General features: G+C 34.7%; 1 protein-coding gene across 1 annotated transcript; it reads left to right on the top strand.

Annotated features, from left to right (window-relative positions):
• The first annotated feature begins 2,955 nt into the window (after nt 1–2,955).
• Nucleotides 2,956–12,524, top strand: LOC129000865 (E3 ubiquitin-protein ligase RLIM-like). Its single transcript, XM_054427918.1, has 2 exons — nt 2,956–3,271; nt 10,510–12,524. Exon 2 carries the CDS (start codon nt 10,517–10,519, stop codon nt 12,443–12,445), a length of 1,929 nt encoding a protein of 642 aa, XP_054283893.1. The 5' UTR covers nt 2,956–3,271; nt 10,510–10,516; the 3' UTR covers nt 12,446–12,524.
• Nucleotides 12,525–15,556: the final 3,032 nt, after the last annotated feature.

The raw sequence follows: 15,556 nt of genomic DNA, 5'->3' as shown, positions 1-15,556 counted from the left end.
CCCAGAGACCAAAAAACCCATCCGTTCAAATTCACATGTATATATGTGTCTGTTAGCATAATAACTCGAGCAAAAATGATCCGATTTTGATGAAATGTAGTATAAACGTGTAAACCTAAATTTATTCGAACGAGTTCGCGAACCAGCATGATAGGACCAGAACGGGGGTTTATGCTGGGTTGGGGTGAAAATAGGTTTTTCCCATTTTGACCCTAAAAACACAAAATTTTACAATTTCTTTCCAAACCATTTTGTAGAGTAAAAAAAAATACAAATAATTTAGTTTATTGAAGCGTGTGTTATTGTGCACCTACCCAGACAGCACACTTTCTCCTCAGGACATCCCACGGATATTGCGACAGGATATGCAAGATATCCCATAGTGGTCCTATGGTCAACCTGGGATATCACAGGATATCCACAGGAATGCGTAATGTCCCCGCCCGGGGATGTCCTACGGATAAGCTCACACGCATATCCGTGGGACATCCGAGGTCATCCCAGGGTAGTCCTCAGGACATTCTCAGGACATATGGGACTACTATGGGATGTCCCTGGGATAAAGTGTGGTCTGGGCCTGAACATAAAAAACACAAAATAATATAGATTTAGTATGAAAAGCTTAATTATAAGTTTAGTAAATTGATTAAATAGTTAATAAACACAAATTTTGAAGAAAAAAATTAGAAAAAAGTTTTTGGCCCAGACGGGTTTCGAACCTGGTACCTTCGCCTTATGAGCCTCTTACCTTACCTCCTGAGCTATCTGCGCTTGATGATTATGGGTGTTTTCAAGTGGTGAAAGAGTAGCCGACAGTTGCAATGGTCGCAATACTTAAAATATTTTTGATACTACAGTATAGGCTATGTATGCTTCTGTTAATCTGTTTAGGCCTCAAGTAGTTGAATTGTTTTTCTGGTAGTTGGAGAGGATACTGGTATTTGAATATAGATTATTTAATCACCATTAGATTAGCACTGATATAATTGATTGTTATATGATTAAAATTAGTTTTTGGATGTTTTATTAATTTAAAGTTAGAATTAAATTCACATTTCCCACAATTATGATAGAACTCTAGTTTTCCTGAACTCGGTGGTAGTAATATGTCAGTAAAGTAAAGTCAACCCTTGCTAGCCATAGTATTAACAAGACATATTTTCAATCTGGGAAACCTTAAACTTTTAAAATAAATTATAAAACCTCAACATCTTAATGCGTGGGAATCTTATTAAAAAAAAAAAAAAACAGACCAAAATTATTTGTTAAATAATGAAGACGGCCCAATTATAAATTCGGAATTACTGAAAATAATTACATCAAGAACAACACTGTAACATATCCAAAATTCAAAAGATTAATTTTTCTTATATTATTTTTCCAATATCCTTTAAATCATCTGTTTTAACTTTGTTTAAAATTAATTTATTAAGTAAATATTTACTTTTTGTACTAGTGTAAACACAGCCTGAAGATGGAAACCAAGTTTCTGAAAGCACTAGTGAAAAAAACAAATTATTATATATTGGCCTTGTTGAACATTTAAATTTAGATATACATTTCATCAGTGGTAGTATTTTTTTTCTTCATTTTGTTACCGGGACATTACGGGACATTACAGGATATCCAGTGGATTTTGTACATGTCCCGGGATGTCATGGGACATTCTGGGATATCCTATGGCATTCGTACATATCCCGGGACTTTACAGGATATCCTGAGGTTAACTTACAAATCCCGGGACATTACGGTATATTGTAGGATATCCTGTGGATTTCGTACTCGTCCCGGGATTTTGCGGGGTATCCTGAGGATAGCGTACATATCCCGAGACATTCTCAGGACATATGGGACTACTATGGGATGTCCCTGGGATAAAGTGTGCTGTCTGGGTAATGGTTACGGAGAATATTTAAAAAATTGTAAATTTAAAATTCCCATGTTATTCTTATGGAGAATGAATCAATTGTTGTAGCTTGTTTAGTAGCATATTTTGATCAAATTTGGAAAATACAATCATTTCTTACTAAACTATTACATAAAAAAAACACTTTTTTATCCTCCAAGGGCCACATTGAAAATCTTTGGAGGAAAGGACCGTCAACATTTCATTGTAGAAAGGTAGCGTCCTCCGAATAATCAAAAAGATATAGTTTTCTAATTAAGAGTTTAGCGATAAAGTTTGAACATTTCTTGCTGATTTTTTGTAGCTAGATAAAACCATAGATAAAACATACTCCCTTAGTAGATTTCTCATCCTTATGGAACAGCTGAAGACAATTTTATTGTTAGTTCATGTACGGTTTATGTAGAGGTCGTGTTTTGTTTACAATTTGTTTCCCGTTATTACAGCCATTTAAAACCTCGTTTAACCAAATAATACGATATAATCATAAACAATAACTTGTCCCCTAGCTATATAACCAAACAGTAAAGCACAAATCAAGAAATTAACCCTAAAATAATGGAAACAAAGTTTCATCGACACTAGCGCCTTTGTGTCACGCACATGAACTAGACACGAAAAACGTGCTTCAAAATTTACAATGGGATGAGAAGTCTACTTGTGTTGGTTAGTCTATGATAAAACGTACTCCTGTAAGTTTTGTACGTTTTTGTACGAATGATATTGTGACCAAACAAAATAAATTGATTTACCTCACATATTATAATTATTATGGGTATATAAACTGTGTTTGTCATATTTTCATGACAGGGGGGCCCCTGAGGCGGCCGTGATGTATCCCTGAGGATGTTATCTGAGTTGTGGGATCGAATTGGACCAGCACGCGGATCTAATTAATGGAATCGAATCGGAGTCAGATCTCAATCTCAGATCTGAATCTGATTGGAATATAATATTTCTGGTGCTTCATGGTTAAATTTAAGTTCGCATAGCACAAAAAAATATATGTTAGGTTAGGTTACGGGTAAAGTGGTATGGATGGACTTGGACTGGTCGGACGTTGTTGTTGTAATGTAAAATGTAATGTAGTAGTAGGAAGGAGTTCATCGTTCATCAAATCAAGTACACTTGTATTAATATTGAGGAGATACAGTAAACTTAACTTAAGTCTTAGTCAAGTCAGTCTTTTAGTGACTCACAGTGTGAAAGTCAATTAGTGCAACCGCAACATGATTTACCTCTTTTCTAGAACATTTTATGTGATTTTAAGCTTATAAATACTTTTTAATGTTTGACTTCAGTTTATAGTTAACATGGTGTCCAATTTTAAGTTTAACGTATCGCACTCCTACTAAGGGTTAAGTGGTAAGTAGAAAAGGGTTAGTATCCTAGCTTGCACAGCTAAGTTATAAGAAGATTGTAACGTAACAGTAGGCTAACTCATTTTATCATAGCGAATCGTGTAACTAAGTTTGGGTAGGCCTAACTTAGGGAATTGGGCTGTAGGCCTATTGAATTTCTACGTCTAGCCTAGGCCTAATTTAGGCCTAGGCCCAACTAAATAAGAAAAACACATGCATGGCCCAAACTCTTTCCATTGATCCTGTAATGATATAATTGACAAATAGGCTACCGGTACTGTAAGTTATTGGAAATGAATGTGAATTCAACTAAGTTAAGTAAAACTGGACTATGGCCACACTTAACCCAAGTCTTAGAACTGATGACAGCCAACTATGAGGACCATGTATTAAGTTATAAAATAAGTACAGTAACTCATTCTTTCAGGAGGCAAAGTCCTGGGTTAACCACCCTAATTTATATTCAGGGGTTAACCCGGAAGAGAGGTAGCCTAGCATAACTTAGCTGTCTAAATGACCCCCTGGGCTGCACTTTACTTGACGTCCTACACTCATTCGATTGTTTTTTCGATTCGATATTTTCATTCGATTGTTTCATTCGATATATCGTTTGGTTAGTTAGGTTAGGTTAACCTTACCTAACTAACCAAACGATATATCGAATGAAGCAATCGATTAATCGATATTTTCATTCAAATGAGTGTAGGACGTCAAGTAAAGTGCAGCCACCCCCTGCACTTAACTTAACCCTCCGAGTGTCACGCGTCATAAAAATGACGCACAACACACTTTGTGTAGGGTCACGCGTCACTTTTATGACGCACAAACATCGTTTACGGCGAAGGCTCTATGACTGACTGAATCGGATTGAACTGGATCGAGTTAGGTATCGTTCTTTCCGTAATATTCTAAGCTTTCTCCAGAGGTCTGTCTCTAAGCGCTATTCATTTTAGTTCCGAAAATATTGTAGCAGACAGCTGACGTGCGTGTATTTGTAAACAGCTAGGTTCCCCCGGACCGATGGGCGATGACTGATGTGTTTTATTACGTTTATCATTGTTTTAGTGTTAAAAATCAAAAGTAGTGATATACGTGGTGCATTATAAGAAGATTTAAGTGGTTTTGAAGTGCTGGTTGATGATCCTGAAGAAGTAGGTAGTGATATTGATGTAAATTATCAGCCAGATTCCTAGCTATGGTTAGGCTATGCATTCTTAGCTAAACGCTATGTACTGAAATCCGTTTTTCGCTCATAACTTATTTATTTGATAACTTACCTCGCTATATGATTATATATTTGTAATCCTCATTAAATTTAGAACAAAGTGGCGATTTTCAAATATTTATAGGCCTATAATTTATACAATTTCATTGAGCGCGAACTTATTTTTTTTTTGAAAATTTTCGAAATTATATTTTTTTTTACCTAAAATTTTTTTTTTTGAAAAAATGTTCCTTATGTTTTATATATAATATTGAAGCCCATGATTTTCCAAACAAAATGGTATATAGAACATTAGAATTAACATTGTTTTAAGCTTCTCAGATCCGTTTTAATAAAACCTTGCAAAGGGGCCAAAAATAGGTGGACATTAAGGCCTAAACTATGGACACTCGGAGGGTTAAGGTCCTACACTCATTCGAATGAAAATATCGATCGATATATCGATTTGCAAATTTAAGTTAAATCGCTTGGTTAGTTAGGTAAGGTTAATCGATATTTTCATTCGAATGAGTGTAGGATCTAAAGTAAAGTGCAGCCATGACCGGGTTTGTCCTTTTTTGCCCAAAAATTATATTTATTTGTCGTCGGTAGGCCTATTGTTAGCCTTTATTGTAGGCCTATAGGCTATCACACCACAAATTTCAGGAACACGGTGACCTAAGTTAACTTAAGTTATTATTTGCCATCCTTCACCTCCTCATTTCAGTCTAGTCAGCTCTTTGTCATGTAAGTTAGGCCTAATGGTCGATTCCACCGTGTGCGACTTCTCGTGGTTTGTGCTTAAGAACTTACCTACAGTAAAACCTCGCTAACTTAAATCTGACCTCCGATGGTCCGACTCCTCTCTTGGTCCGACCGTGCTGCCAACACAATAGGCTTCCGCTAACATAACCTCATCGTCAAAAAAAAAAAAAAATAGGTACCTCAAAAAACCTTAACTTATATAACTTAGGCTTAATTATTTGTTTACTTAAATTTGACAACAATAAAATGGAAGCAAAGCAAAGGAATGTCGATCAAAGCTTCAAGGTTAAACTATCCATTTGCACTGACAATCGTCTGCTCCTTAGGCCTACACATGACTCATATGTCTGCTGTGCGCTTGCTATGTCACAACACACAACTTTAGTAGCCTGTGATTGGGTGATTAGTAAAAGTAACTATGGAACCTTGTTGCGAATGAAGAGAAACTCAAGAAAGAATAGAAGAAGCGATGTATTTATGTCGTTATATTCATTGGTGTATTTTACGACTGTTGTTATGCTATGAGTGGGCTATTACTATCCTATTAGGCTATTTTATACTTTTTTTTATGCGTTAGCCTATCTAATGTTTTTATTGACATTCTTCTGTCCTGAAACAGTGTAGCAGTAGCCTATGACTAGCAGTAGCTTACTAGACTTCTATTGTTCTGTACCTTATTTTGCTGTGTTTGGCAATTTGTTGTGATTTTAAACGTTACAGTTTTTATTACTGTACCAAGGTTAATGACATACCGGTAACATAATTATCATGATTGTGCAATAGCCTACTAAGTTAATTGTATTTTAATGATGTGATATGCAAATCATCACATTAAAGTCCATTTATACAGTAATTTAAGTATTAGGTGTTGTTTATAAGTTGGAAATAACTGTTTTATGTCATGTTGGATTGTGGTTAAATCAGTTATTTTTGGTCTTTTTAAATTACAATTATACCATCAAAAATACCATCAATAAACACGGTCCTCTGATAATCCGACCTTTTTGTTGTTCCGACCATGGTCCTGGTCCCGTAGTTGACGGATTAGCTAGGTTCTACTGTATTTTTCTTTTAATGTTTGATTGGCTAAGTTACAGTTTAAATTTTTTGGTAACTTATTAGGTAGGTAGCCTACCATTAAATTATGTGCATTAAATTCCGTGTCAATGATTTCCTATTCAGTTAAAATATTGACGAGGCCGATTCTATTATCACGGCGGACTACCGGCACACTTGGTCCGACCTTTGCACTGACTGATTTTGGGTCACTTTGTTTGGACTGTCCACAGTCGAATTTACTACTCTCCACTCCACTCATTCATTACTCACACACACACACACTCTCTCTTTCTCTCTCTCTCTCCTGGACACCACCAAAATCTATAAAGCGCTAGCTTACCAGCACTGTGTTCATGGAAATACATAACTTATATCACTATTCACTAATAATAATAACGACCTAGGCCTATTGTTTTTTTTTTAATTGCCATTCTAAAAATTCAATAATTTTTCTTTTTTCCTATTTGACAGCAACTTAGCAGACGCACAGGTAGCACTGCCTATGTCTGCTAGTTCCTTTGTTTTATTGTTAAATATTTTTGCTTATTAAAACTCTTATGTATTTTTAGTGACAAAAGTCTCTGTCTAATATACTAGGCTATATTTTATTTTATAATCACGGTTTGTAGCCAATGTTTTTTGGAATAAACTATCATATTCATTCATTCATTCACTTAAAAGGAATTTTATCTTTACAAGACAATGATCACTTATAATTAGGCCTAACTTATTTATAGGCCTAACTGAACTTTTGCTTGTTATATGTTTGCTTCATATGTAGGCCTATTTGTCATTTATAGATAGGCCCTACATAAAACTGGTACCGGTGGCGTCGTCCTGTAATTCAGCTACTAGGAGGTTACGAGTTATATGGATATTTATAGGCATGCATTGTGCATGCGATACTCCCTGGTGTGGATTAACGTCCGCACGAGTGAGTACTACGACTATCCCCAGTACTATCCTGGAAATTAGACCAATTAGTTTATACCAAGGCAAAAATGGATTCCACTATAAACTGTAGGTCCCTTAGTTGCCATTAGCTGTATAGGCTATTAAAACAGCTGTGTCTAATAAATAAGGAATAAGTCGGCCTTAGTCACTAACAAGACTAAGATCGCGCCACTCATCTCCATTCATACTTGGCTTAAACTACCTACTTTGTATGGTCGCCATTTCATTGAAAAGTAAAGTAAGTAAGTAGGCCTATTGACAAAAAAACTTTTGAGGCATTTTTCAGCTAGACTTACTTACCTTAGGCTATATGAAATGGTTTACACAAAACCAACAATGCAAGGTGTACGATTTTATTACAACTGCCCATGTTATGTTTCATCATCTAAATCATAATTAGAAGGTTTAAACTTGAATGTTTTGCTCTATTTTTACGATTTTGAGTAATTAACACTTAAATTCTTACCGTGAAATACGTCTTTTTAACTGTACCCGGTCAAAAAGACTGTTTGTGTCTCCTCACGTTTTCAATTCAGTGCGACCTCTGCTGGGTTAAACTTAGAATCTTTCACTAAGTAACTTTTAGAAATTTACGATGCTAGATGGCAAATCTGTGCGTGCATACCTTCAATTCGAGACCTCAATCATGAAAATCGGTCGGGTAGAAGAGCCTAACGAACTCGGAAAAGAAAAACCAAATTTTTTTTTATACAGGGTGTTCATTTGAAAACTTTCCATATCTGTTGTGTGCAAAGGTAAGGCTTTTAACACTTGTTTGTTCTCATTTCCCCCTAATTTGGACATGCCAAATCCAATAAAATTATTTTCAATTTCGAAAAATGCCCCAAAAGGGCCCAATTTGGGGGGTAGGGGTGCTTTTTGAGAAATTTTCAAATGTAAACATGGGTTGTGTGATACATCAATTTAAAGGTCTAATCACCCCGACTATTTTGGTGCAATAAAAATGTAATTATCTTTAACCGTATTTACAGGGTGGGTCAAAACGTTTTTAAAAAGGACTTTGAAGTTAAGTGCCGTATTACCCGAACTACTGAACGGAACAGCGCCAAATTTCTTTCCAAGCTTATTCTTGATCTACTCTTTAAGATAACTTGTAATAAGGGCATTTTCCATGTTATCTTCTAATTTTTTAAAAATCTCAAATTTTAAGAATAAAAGAAAGGTGAAAACTCAAAATTCTTAAATAGCAAGGTATAACAAATTTCATACCTTGTGAAAGGTCCTTTTTTAACAAACATTTTACGTATTTAAGTTTTCTTTCTATCTCTTACAGTTTAAAAATTGCAGTAGAAAAACTGAATTTTCTATGGTAAAATTATAACTAGTTTTCTAACAAAACACATTGCACTTTGCTCAACGATGTATTATGATTAATTACAAATTGATCAACTACTTTTACTTGTGTCAGTTCATCTTGGACCCTTCATCCTGTTTTTTTCTCATTGGGAACTGAGCCAGTTTCAGAAATTTCTTAACCAAATCATTTACAGCTTTATGACTTAAGGTCTTACCTGGATATTTATTGTTAAACACTTTGCAGTTATCCTGAAACACTTTTGTTCTGTCCAATAAGTAAAAATAAATTCTTTTTTTTAATTGTACACCATATTCGATTAGATACTACAGAAAATAGTACTTTTTGAAATTAGTACTACCGTTGACTAGTCAATGGTACTACAGAAAGCAGCCCACATGTAGGTTGTCCTCATCAGCTATAAGACTTGTTTTTCACAAATTAAAACGTAACGACTTGTTTGTCAATCAGGGTATCAATAATTATGAATTGTTTCCTTCAGTTAATGCACCATTAAATGTGTCTAGAGACAAATTTTGGCTGTTTTATTAGAAAACTAGTTACAATATTACTATGGAAAATTCAGTTTTTCTACTGCAATTTTTAAACGGTAAGAGATAGAAAGAAAACTTAAATACGTAAAATGTTTGTTAAAAAAGGACCTTTCACGTGGTATGAAATTTGTCATACCTTGCTATTTAAGAATTTTGAGTTTTCACCTTTCTTTTATTCTTAAAATTTGAGATTTTTTAAAAATTAGAAGATAACATGGAAAATGCCCTTATTACAAGTTATCTTAAAGAGTAGATCAAGAATAAGCTTGGAAAGAAATTTGGCGCTGTTCCGTTCAGTAGTTTGGGTAATACGGTACTTAACTTCAAAGTCATTTTTAAAAACGTTTTGACCCACCCTGTAAATACGGTTAAAGATAATTACATTTTTATTGCACCAAAATAGTCGGGGTGATTAGACCTTTAAATTGATGTATCACACAACCCATGTTTACATTTGAAAATTTCTCAAAAAGCACCCCTACCCCCCAAATTGGGCCCTTTTGGGGCATTTTTCGAAATTGAAAATAATTTTATTGGATTTGGCATGTCCAAATTAGGGGGAAATGAGAACAAACAAGTGTTAAAAGCCTTACCTTTGCACACAACAGAAATGGAAAGTTTTCAAATGAACACCCTGTATATAAGATATTTAAATGATAGTCACTTTAGTGTTTGAAAAAATATTTTTGACTATAAATAACTCTTCAGCAGCTGTTTGGAATTTTTCAAGATGGCCGCTAACCTCAAAAGACTCTTAACCCGTAGGCTACATCCGGCCCACCAGAAGATTTCTTCTGGCCCGCAGAAAGCCAGACATCTATTTTATTATCTTAATTTATCTTGCTATTGCATAGAATAAAGACTCTTTATTCTGTGTTTTTAGCAAACTCCGATAATCTTCTCTTGCGATCGCGTAAATACCTTGTGTTCTGCTGTTGATACCCTGATTGTCTCCCTAATTCGTGGCAACACTTGTGAGCGTATTTTGCCTAGTTTGTAGTCCATGCTACTCTGTGATTGCTTCCTGCTATCTTCTTCCACTTTGAGGCAACACTTTTCACCGTATCTTGCAGTCTCGGTGATACTGCAATCATCTCCACGATTGCAGAAACGCTCATTACCAGTCAATGAACACCGTCAATGAATGAAGGCCTGGCCATAGGATATTGATGGTACTTACAGCCAAAACCATATTGTAGTGCAATTCACTGTCTTTTTCCTGGCCAACAAAGTTCACGTACAATTCCGGGTAAACTGGTCAGAGACATCTGTTTTTAAATATGAGTAGCCTACATGTCTCACACTTGCCAATTATTTCTCAATGGGGGAAAATTAGCTTTGAAAATGTAATGAAAACTTTTTAAAACTAAAAGTATTTAATTCTGTTGCAGGTAATCTATGTTCAGAACAAGAAGGAGAAACGGAGAAGCTCTGAGGAACAATATTGGAGATGACCAAACGCAGCCCAGGCCAGGAAACATGGACCAAAGCTTAGCTCAGCACTCACAAGAAGATATAACTAACAGCAGTCGTTCATCTCTTCCTAGAACCTGTAAACAGAAGAACCACAGTTCCGAACTATCTTCAAGCAGTGGAAGTGATGATGATGAGTTCCTCCAATCAGCAAAGTTCAGACGCAGGAATCATTTTAGTGACTACGAGACGGGTGAGAGCTCTGATATGACACCGCGGAGAACAAGAGCTGGCTTGACAAAGAGAAACGTTCAGAAACATGATGAAATGTCTAATCAAAATTGTGTTGATTATGACTCATCAAGTGTTGATATGGATTTTACTAAAAAAAAGGTCAAAAGACCATTGACCTATACTTCAAGTGATAATGACTCATCAGACAGTGGTGCACCCATTGGCTACAAAAGATGTAATAAACGGATGAGAGTTCTCTCCAGTAGTGAGAGTGCCAGCTCTAGAAATTCGGGCGATGAAAATGCTCTAACTACAGCCTCTAACGTGGACAATCGATTGCAAAGTAATGATTCGGAGAGTGACAGCGAAATCGATGTTGTGAGCCCATTTCATACTGTGAGAGGAAGAAATTATCCTGTCATTGAAAGTGATGATGATACAAGCTTATACATTCAAGACTTATTGCAGGAAAGTGATTCTGAACAAAACAATATTTTTGCTTCATTGATTGCAGATGAGCTTAGTTTTCTTCGTGTTAGAAGGAGACTGCAACGACGACGTAGAGGACCAGTTGTGCAGAGGAACATTACTATTCCTGAATCAGATGGTCATAATATGTGGTGGGTTACTACCCAAGGAGAAGAAATAGAAGGCGTTAGTGATGTAATTTCACATCATCGTAGAGTAAGGGGAAGGAGAACTCCAGTTGTTGAAGAAAGTGAAGATGATATGGAATTAAATGCTTCTCAAAATAATGAAGTATTAGTTTCAGAAAGAGAAACTGTCAACAACCACTCTGGCAGTTTGGCTGGAATCAGTGACAGCGATACAGACAATGTTAGAAGAAGAAGAATTTCTGCACTTAATAATGAAAATCAGGTTGCTACTAGATCCAATGCAAGAAGGAGAATTATGTCTTACAGGAACAGAAATGTTTCTCAAAGAGGTGATTCATCAAGTTCATCAAGATCTTCTTCAGACTCTGATGATAGTGTTCCAGAAAGAAATACAAGACTTCGTGGTAGAGTAACTGCCGATTCAGTTGAGGATGTGAATGATGTAAACATCAGTTTGTCAGTAGCTCAAGAGATACTTGCCAGTCGTAATATTAAACAAGAAGAAAGTATTTCAGATTCTGGGGAAGAAGAGTCAGAAAAGTGTCCAATCTGTTTAACAGCTTTTAAATTACAACAAATTGGAAAACCTACATCCTGTAACCACATGTTTTGCTGCAAGTGTATTAAGGAATGGGCAACGAAAAGTAATACTTGTCCAGTGGATCGTAAGGAGTTCAATAAACTTGCTGTGTTCAACAAATATGAGGGGAAATTTATTTGCGAAGTAGATGTTGAAAAACCTGAACCAGAAGATGATTATCCTTTAAGTGATGATAATATTGTGAGCCTTTATGAGGTGGTTGCTGGTGCCGATGCACTTGATATTGCCCTCTCTTTCAATCAAATTGCAGCCCTCTCTTTCAGTGAAAGTCTTGAAGATGGACCAGAAGAGGTTTGTTACACATGTGGTAGCAGTGAACATCCCGATCGAATGATAAGTTGTGACAGTTGCAACACTGTCTTTCATCTAGACTGTGTTGATCCTCCACTTGAAGATATACCTGCTATGAATTGGTATTGCTCTGATTGTGATATGCATTCTGACTCTTCTGATTATGATTGAAAAAAAGACTTTTGTTTGTCGTTAAAAAGTTAAACTATAATATACCATTTCAAGAATTCAATAAATATTTTATTAATAATTGTTCCATAACATTGAAGTCACATGTCATTACTAAAACTACCTACTGTCGGGGAAATAAATACAGTATGTGCACTCAAGTTTGAGCCTAAATATCTCTGAGATTAATTATCCGATTTTGTTAAAAGAAAAAATTAAATGTAAGCTAGTTAAGATACATTTTACTTGGTAACAATTTAAAAAAATTTCCGTTTAACAGAAATATTTATATACTTGAAAGAATGTACACATTAGCTCCCCCCTTTCTTGAACTATGGTCGCTATGAGAGATTACTAACCAAGCTAACCAGGTCGTCTTAGATTTTTACACTGGTAACATCTATTCGAAAATGAGTGAATACCGATGCAATGTCAGTGTGGTGGCCAGGTACACATCGGCAACGTCGCAGATTCGCACGCGCTCCCGCCCGGCTGGGAAATATCGTACAAACACCAGGCGACCCGCTGCCAGTCGCGGGAGAAATTTTTGTTTACAAATATAAATCTGTTTTAAAAAACACCTCTGTTTGCATTACAAATCTGTCATATTGGTGTTATTTCTTGTGTCACGACAAACACGACGGTATTTTGAACGAAATCTTTAGCGTCTTATTAACGATTTTAGCATACATTTTAAAAATTAACAGCAGCATAAAAACTATTTTGAGTAAAATTTTTAAAATGCATGGAAATTTTAACAATAAACCTACCAATTAGCCATAAAAATTTCAGAAAGATTGGCTCAGTGGTTTGTTTACAATTAAATTTTAAACTTCAGTGTTAGTGCAGAGTTTCTTAAAAACCGGTACTCTTTTTAGGATCTTTCAACTATATAAATTTTTCTGGTAAACGGGAATTTTTCTTAAATTGTTACCACGTAAAATGTATTAAACCAGCTTATATTTAATTTTTGTTTCAACAAAATCGGATAATTCATCTCAGAGATATTTAGGCTCAAACTCGAGTGCACATATTTATTTCCCCGACAGTAGGCTACATTTGACTATACTTTTACTATCTATTGAAGAATTAAGAACTGTGCCATATGCACTTGAACCTTTTGGGTGATGATATCATCTATTACTGCACTACAGTCATGGTTATTACAGATTAAATAACTTTTTGATCAGCATTGTAGGTGTTATTAAATTTACGGAAAGTAAATAAAAGAAGTTTCACAACACTTAAAACATATATTTACCCTTGTACTGTTATACTCACAATACAAAAAAATATTGTAAATATACAAAAAAGATGGTATGTGGTGATCGATTTCGATTGGACTCTATAGATTCGCCTATTGGGTCTGATGATGATTGGAGTGTCCAATCGAAATCGATCACCACTTACCATCTTTTTTGTATGTTTACTGTCTTGTGAGTAACAGTATAAGCGTAAATATAATGTTTTAAGTGTTATAAGATGTTTCTTTTATTTACTTTCCGATTACAGATTAAACAAAATATTGTTTATTTATAAAACATTTAACAGAATAATTCCAAATTCCATAACATTGTTAATATATTTTCTGTACTGGAAAAATCCCTGTAGATGAAGATAGACAGTGAACAATATAATTAAATACTTTTATACTACTTGCCACACTTATAAATACACCAATGTACTTGTTGACATTTGTAGTTAAAATGTGTAACATATAACTAATAAAGAGTCTCTACAGTGTTTGTTTTGTTTGAATTATAAATTTAAATTTCAAATACACTAACATTGTTCTTCTTGTAGGAAGTAGTACCCTATAACTATATTCTGGCTTTTAGCACTTCTGATTAGACCTATATCCTTTTTCTCAAAAACGGATATATATTTTATACTTTCGAGCTATAGTTTTGTGTGGAAATTATACCTGTTTTGGTTGCCCCTGAACCTAAAAAAAGTTGTTTTGAAAACTTGATTCTGCATGTGGGTGTGTATTTGGATGTGTACAGAGCTACAGAATACACCTGTGGTCTGATTTTAATGAAATTTGGTATGTGGAACTGGAAACTAATTTATGATATTTTCAGGAGTTCCTTAATTTTTTTTAAATTTTGATATTGAAACTAATTTTCTCATAAAATAACAGAAAAAACTGGTTTCCGAATGATTTTGATAAAATCGTGTATAGGCTATTATATGGTGAATTAAAATGGTATACAATATTATTACCATTTAAATTTTAACAGGCTAATAATGCAAAATACCAAATTGTAGTTTATTTGTATTATAAGTTTTACCAACCTTAAATATTGATTGAAAGTATGGTGTTACTTTGAAACATAGGCCTATATATTTCAGAAACATAAATTCAATGCTTTGTGTCTGTGACATACGTCTCCATGTAACCATAATGCTGTGACACAACTTGTAAACCTAATTAACGTTTAAGATTTTCTGAAATAGCATAAAGTATCTTGAAACAAAATAAGATATTGTCTCTGTAAGCTATTTGTAGGAGACGTCGGTGAATGTTGTATTTAGATTGGAAACCACATCTTGCTTTGCTTTTATTGCAGAGAACTTCCTGTATAAAATTTAGACACAAAATACACGGATGGACAAACATCTAGATGTTTGCTTGAAATAACACCATTGTTTGTTTTTAGAAAACGATCCTTGAAACATCCTAAGGCAGGTAAAGAATCATTTTTACCTTCCTGTTAGAGATGTGCGAGCACAGGTTTTTCAGGTCGAGTCGAGTTCGAGTCGAGTAATTGGCAAAAGATTCGAGTCTCGAGTTCGAGTCGAGTTTAAACCCAAAAGATCGAAGAATGTGTAAGTTTAAGTAACTCCTTAGGCCTAGAGCATGTAACTGTTAAAACAACCTTGTTACAAGCTGAAATATGATTATAAATAAATAAATTATTAATATTTGTGCAGTAACATATCAATATAATGCATAGAAAATAATTTTAAAACAACAACAATAGAGCTCATAAATGAACTTCTACTTCTGTAAAAAAAGGTAAGTGAGCATACATTTTTTTATCCAAAAATAAAATACAATAATCCCTATTGATAAGTAATATTGCATAATACTTGGCTAAAATTACTTAA

The sequence above is a fragment of the Macrosteles quadrilineatus genome, unplaced genomic scaffold (assembly GCF_028750875.1).
Source record: "Macrosteles quadrilineatus isolate MER2022 unplaced genomic scaffold, UCM_ALF_1.0 Scaffold_8__2_contigs__length_117827958, whole genome shotgun sequence".
NCBI lineage: Eukaryota > Metazoa > Arthropoda > Insecta > Hemiptera > Cicadellidae > Macrosteles > Macrosteles quadrilineatus.
Note: the sequence above shows the minus strand (reverse complement) of the source record. Positions and strands in the feature narration are given on the sequence as shown.

Coding starts and splice junctions, on each gene's coding strand:
- LOC129000865 (XM_054427918.1), top strand. CDS start 10,517: ATGTTCAGAACAAGAAGGAGAAACGGAGAAGCTCTGAGGAACAATATT.